The sequence below is a fragment of the Loa loa genome, assembly GCF_000183805.2.
Source record: "Loa loa unplaced genomic scaffold supercont3.200, whole genome shotgun sequence".
Taxonomy (NCBI): Eukaryota; Metazoa; Nematoda; class Chromadorea; order Rhabditida; family Onchocercidae; genus Loa; species Loa loa.
In genome coordinates, this window is record NW_018108380.1 from 95563 (window position 1) to 100513 (window position 4951).

The 4951-nt window shown below is 30.4% G+C and overlaps 2 protein-coding genes across 3 annotated transcripts in view; one reads left to right on the forward strand and one right to left on the reverse strand.

Moving 5' to 3' along the window:
* The window catches only part of LOAG_12612, a 4428-nt gene extending 1502 nt beyond the window's left edge, over positions 1–2926 (forward strand). The window contains exons 2-6 of one of the 2 annotated variants that reach the window (XM_020448570.1): positions 775–830; positions 1425–1545; positions 1689–1825; positions 1912–2022; positions 2303–2926. In XM_020448570.1, coding sequence (XP_020301298.1) covers positions 775–830; positions 1425–1545; positions 1689–1825; positions 1912–2022; positions 2303–2497 — 620 coding nt within the window. In that variant the 3' untranslated portion in view covers positions 2498–2926. Of the gene's footprint in view, positions 1–774; positions 831–1424; positions 1546–1688; positions 1826–1911 lie in introns of both variants that reach the window. The other variant, XM_020448571.1, reaches the window with a different exon arrangement.
* On the reverse strand, positions 2821–3633 carry LOAG_12613 (hypothetical protein; the record flags this gene model as incomplete). The annotated part of the gene is made up of 2 exons (XM_003148126.1): positions 2821–2946; positions 3400–3633. The coding sequence occupies 2 exons, from the start codon at positions 3631–3633 to the stop codon at positions 2821–2823; spliced, it is 360 nt and encodes a 119-aa protein (XP_003148174.1).
* Between the last annotated feature and the right edge of the window lie 1318 nt (positions 3634–4951).

Genomic DNA, 4951 nt, shown 5'->3' on the forward strand with positions numbered 1-4951 from the left:
AATTCTTGGAATTATTTCCTACACAATTTAATATCAGTACAGATGTCATACTTATGTAAGATACATGTCATGTGACTATGTATTACTTCGAGTAACGTGTACGCGAATTACATTGACTGTTTTAGTGTTTAAGAATTACGTTATGAATTTATGTTACTTATGTTATGAATTTACGTTACTCTATTCCATAGCAACACTTCCACTACACATTTGCTCTTTTCCGATCATGTAATTAGGATAAGTTAATGATATAACCTGACATTATTCCAGTGATATTCAGATTGGTTTGTGCTTCATCATGTTCGGTCTAACTATGAGTGACAAACTTACAGTAGTCTGGAATTAATCTCACGATTATTTGTTTCTATTATATTTCCTGGAAAGATTATAGTTCTTTCTTTTCTGGTTGTTTTCCTCGTCATCCCTCTATGTATTATCATATTTTCGATTGTTTTCTTGATGGTGTGCAACAGATATTCCATAGCATAGAAACATTCTGGAATGCTTCTTACAAATCGGCTTTTTAACAGTATAAATTTAGTCAGAATAGGCATTCACTGATGTGATAAGTTTCAATAGACCGGGAGAAATTTAAAGAGAGAAATTTCATTCAGCAACTGCAAGACCTGACTTTACTATTACAGTGATAAGGTGGCAGTGTTATGGATGCACGTGACAATCACCATTACTAGCATATGATCAGATTATATCAACGTTTATTTTTGGTCACTTTATAGTGGCATATTCTTACACTGGTAATATTTTTTTTTTCAGGAAATATGGGTGCTTACCGATATATGCAGGAGCTGTGGCGTAAGAAGCAGTCAGAGGTTTGTTTCTTTTTTTGTTTGCAATTTTCAAACACTTTTATGAGAGGTAGTTCTGATATTGCGGAAGTCCGAACGACGAATAAAAGGGCCCAAATCATCGGAAGAAATCAAAAATCTGCAGAATTAGGTCAATATCAAGGTATTCAACGATGAGATGAATTCTATGAATACATAGTCGTGGATAGAGTGAATTTATGAGATCACTGGAGGGTTGAGTGATCGGCTATGATTATTGAGGCAGTGATCTGAAATATTTGAAGAATTCATATCACATGATAGCATAGTTTCTTTCTGCATATATAGACATGGCTATGATTAGAAAGAAACATTTGAAGAATTCATATCACTCGATAACATAGTTTCTTTCTTCATATATAGACATGGCTATGATTAGAAAGAAAAAGGGTAATGAAATAGGTTGTGAAAAGGTTAATGGTATGTGGGTGTGGGTGAGCGACGAAAAAAAATGATTTCATGGTTCCTAATTATCACATAATCTTTTGCTGGGAAACGTTAAGTTACTTCAGCTGTTTCGGGAAACAGATCACTAGCAATTTTTAAGAGTTCCTTGTAGTTTCCCATTTCTGTTTCTAGACGATGCGCTATTTGCTTCGAATACGGTGTTGGCAGTATCGACAGCTTACCGCTATTCATCGTGTGTCCAGGCCAACTCGCCCTGAAAAGGCTCGTAGATTGGGTTACCGTGCGAAGCAAGGTAGTTTTTGGTTCATTTTCTTAAAATAAAACAGTAAGAATACTTTTCCAGATGATCAATAAAAGTAAGCCAGTCTGTCGTCTGTTTCCGCTTGTTGTTCGAAAGTTTGACAATTTAATTATAAAATTAAAATGGAATTTCAGGTTATATTATCTATCGTGTAAGAGTACGCAGAGGTGGTCGTAAGCGCCATGTCGTGAAAGGCCAAACATATGGCAAACCGAAAAATCATGGCGTTAATGAGTTAAAATTTGCTCGCTGCAAACAGTCTGTTGCTGAGGTTTATTTCGCTGCTTATCTTTCTTGCTTTCTATCTTCTTTTCTTTTCGCTGTGACTTTAAATTATGATAAAGCATCTGTTTACAGGAAAGAGTTGGACGCCGATGTGGCAGTCTTCGTGTATTGAATTCTTATTGGGTTGGTCAAGATTCTACGTACAAATTCTATGAAGTTATTATGATTGATCCGATGCATAAGGTTTCTTCTACTGTTTCATTTTTATTACATTATCCCTTCACGTGCAGAAATACAGATAAATGATCAGGTTGAGATCGTATTAATAGGCTAGTCTTTTGTATATAGACTATTTGTAAACTTATAGTCATGCAGATTTATAATTCTTGCTTTCTTTTATCATTGGGAAGTAGATCCATCACATTGTAATGGGACTTATTGTGCGAACGATGTAGCCTTCTTCAAATGGTGATACAATCAGGGTTAACAGTAAGGAAAGAAATAGATATTCATTACTTTTTAGGCCATTCGAAGAAATCCAGACACACAGTGGATAACGAAACCTGTGCATAAACATCGCGAATTGCGTGGATTAACGTCTGCAGGTCGCAGAAGCCGTGGTCTTGGTAAGGGGCATCATTATTCAGCAACGAAGGGAGGTTCACGTAGAAAGTGCTGGCTACGTCGCAATACTTTGTCGCTGCGTCGTAAACGTTGAGAACATAAAATATAAGGTGTTTGTTATGTATTTCGTACTGTTTTCTGTTAAATGAAAGGTTAAAGTGGTAAAATATTTGAATTTCAATTAGTTTTTTCAGTGCATTATAGAAGAATTAGACGCGTTTATGAGAATTTGAAATACGTGAAAAAATAACATCTGACAGCACCAAGGCTGAGTCATAAAAAGGAGTGAATTCGTTAACAGTTGAAACTGAGAATTCGATGCTTTAGTAGTATAACTGTTCAAACATAATGGTTGTATTATCTGCAGAATATTGTTTGGATTTTGCATGAGGAGGAGGGAACAATGTTTTGATATATTTATTTGCTAAATTTGTCCACTAGATTCCCAATCACATCAAACAGTGTAAACCAAGCTTCTTCCACATCTCTTCCTTGACAGTGAGGATCGGCTTGCAATATTACGATCACTTCTTTTAGCATGTTCTAAAAACATCAATGAGTCGCAATGTGAAATAAAGTTCCAGATTTATCAAAACTTCAGCGTAAGAGATGACTAATCCTTCCTATATTAGCGGTGGAGTTATTTTTCTACATGGCACGAAAGTGACTCGTGATAAAATGGCGAATTATTTTGGATCGAAAGAAATGCAACTTTATTGTGCTGTTTTTACGGGGAGGTTTACTCAGTCAATTGTGACAAAAAAATTACAGTTTGCATAATGAAAGCTGAAATTAGATTCAAATAAATAAATAATGGTAATAATAATAATAATAATAATAATAATAATAATAATAATAATAATAATAATAATAATAATAATAATAATAGCTGAGAAATATTGTTATTAATGATAATAATAATAATAGCAATAATAATAATAGTAATAATGAAAACTGATAATAATAATGATAATAATTGTCTAAAATGCATCATACCATGATGTGATCTTTGCAAATGTGCCATTTCAAATGTGCAAGAGTAATTTTGCTTATCGTTTTCACCAATTTCTCTTCATTTTTTATGTTATCAATAATAGATTTAAGCCCGGCCATATAAACCAGTCCATGTCCTTTCACTTCATTTGCTGTTATAATTAAGCTATCCGGAATACCACGAAATTGTGGCCATATTTGTTTATATTCCGGAAAGTCGCTGAATAACCTGAACATACATGCATGTTTTGAAGAAAGTACCGAATAAATGAACAAAATCAGCTAAATTAAACCATAACGTATAGTTCATGATTTTTATTTCTCATATATGACATTATTTAGCTAGGGAATATGTCTAAATTTTAATAATCTAAATATTCCCATCAAAAGATGTATTTTATGAGTGAATTGAAAATATGAATTAAAAATATGAATTGAAAAGTGAATTGAAAATATGAATTGAAAATATAACCGAACAAATCAAAACTTACTAATTTCAAATTCTGCATAACTAATAGTATGATTTTTCTAATGGATACTATAACGATCATATACTGTCATTTTATCAACAATAAAGGATTTGGAATTATTCATGGAAATGATTCAGTAATTAGTTAACCTATCAATTCAGTAAATATGTAATAATCACATTTTCTAAATATTTTTTACTAAATTAGTATTATCCTAACATATTTTACCTAATATATATATATTTTTTTTAATTAACTATTTTATATGCCACAATTTATTTACTTTTATTTCCATTCTGTAATTTTTGCAATTTACTTATTGCATATTTAGTTAATGCTAAAAATTTCATTATTTTCCTAAATAATATTGCAATTTAGCGGAAATTATATTGTAGAAAATTCTGTAAGAAAATTATTAAATTGATTACGAAATTTTAAATAAAAATAAAGAATTCATCCTTTATCATGTTAGCCATTCTATCATTATCTGATAAATGAATTAATTACTTAATCATATTTTATTGAAAATAAATGATTACATGGATAATTTGATAGATTGATTGAGTAAATAATGATCACATACCTTCTTTATTTATGGTACAAAAAAAAGGGTTAAAAGGTAAGATTGATTCTTACAAAAAGAAAATTTTATGCCCATTTTTCTCGTAATCATTGTACAGATATTTAAATGTTTCCTCGATGACATGTCGTTGTTCTTCTGATAGTCGTTTTATTTCTTCTGTAAAAAAAAAAAATTTTGCTACAAACTTTTACAACTAATTATTGTTTAAAAGTAATATAAATGATAATTGATTTGCATTAATTTTACAGAAATACATTAATCAAATTTCATTTTAAATTAATTTTTTAATTTCTTAGTTAGTCGAATTTATAATTCAAAAGTAAAATAAATGATAATTGATTTGCATTAATTTTACAGAAATACATTAATCAAATTTCATTTAAATTAATTTTTTAATTTCTCAATTAGTCGAATTTGTAATTCAAAAGTAAAATAAATGATAATTGATTTGCATTAATTTTGCAAAAATATATTGAACAAATTTTATTTTAAATTAACTTCT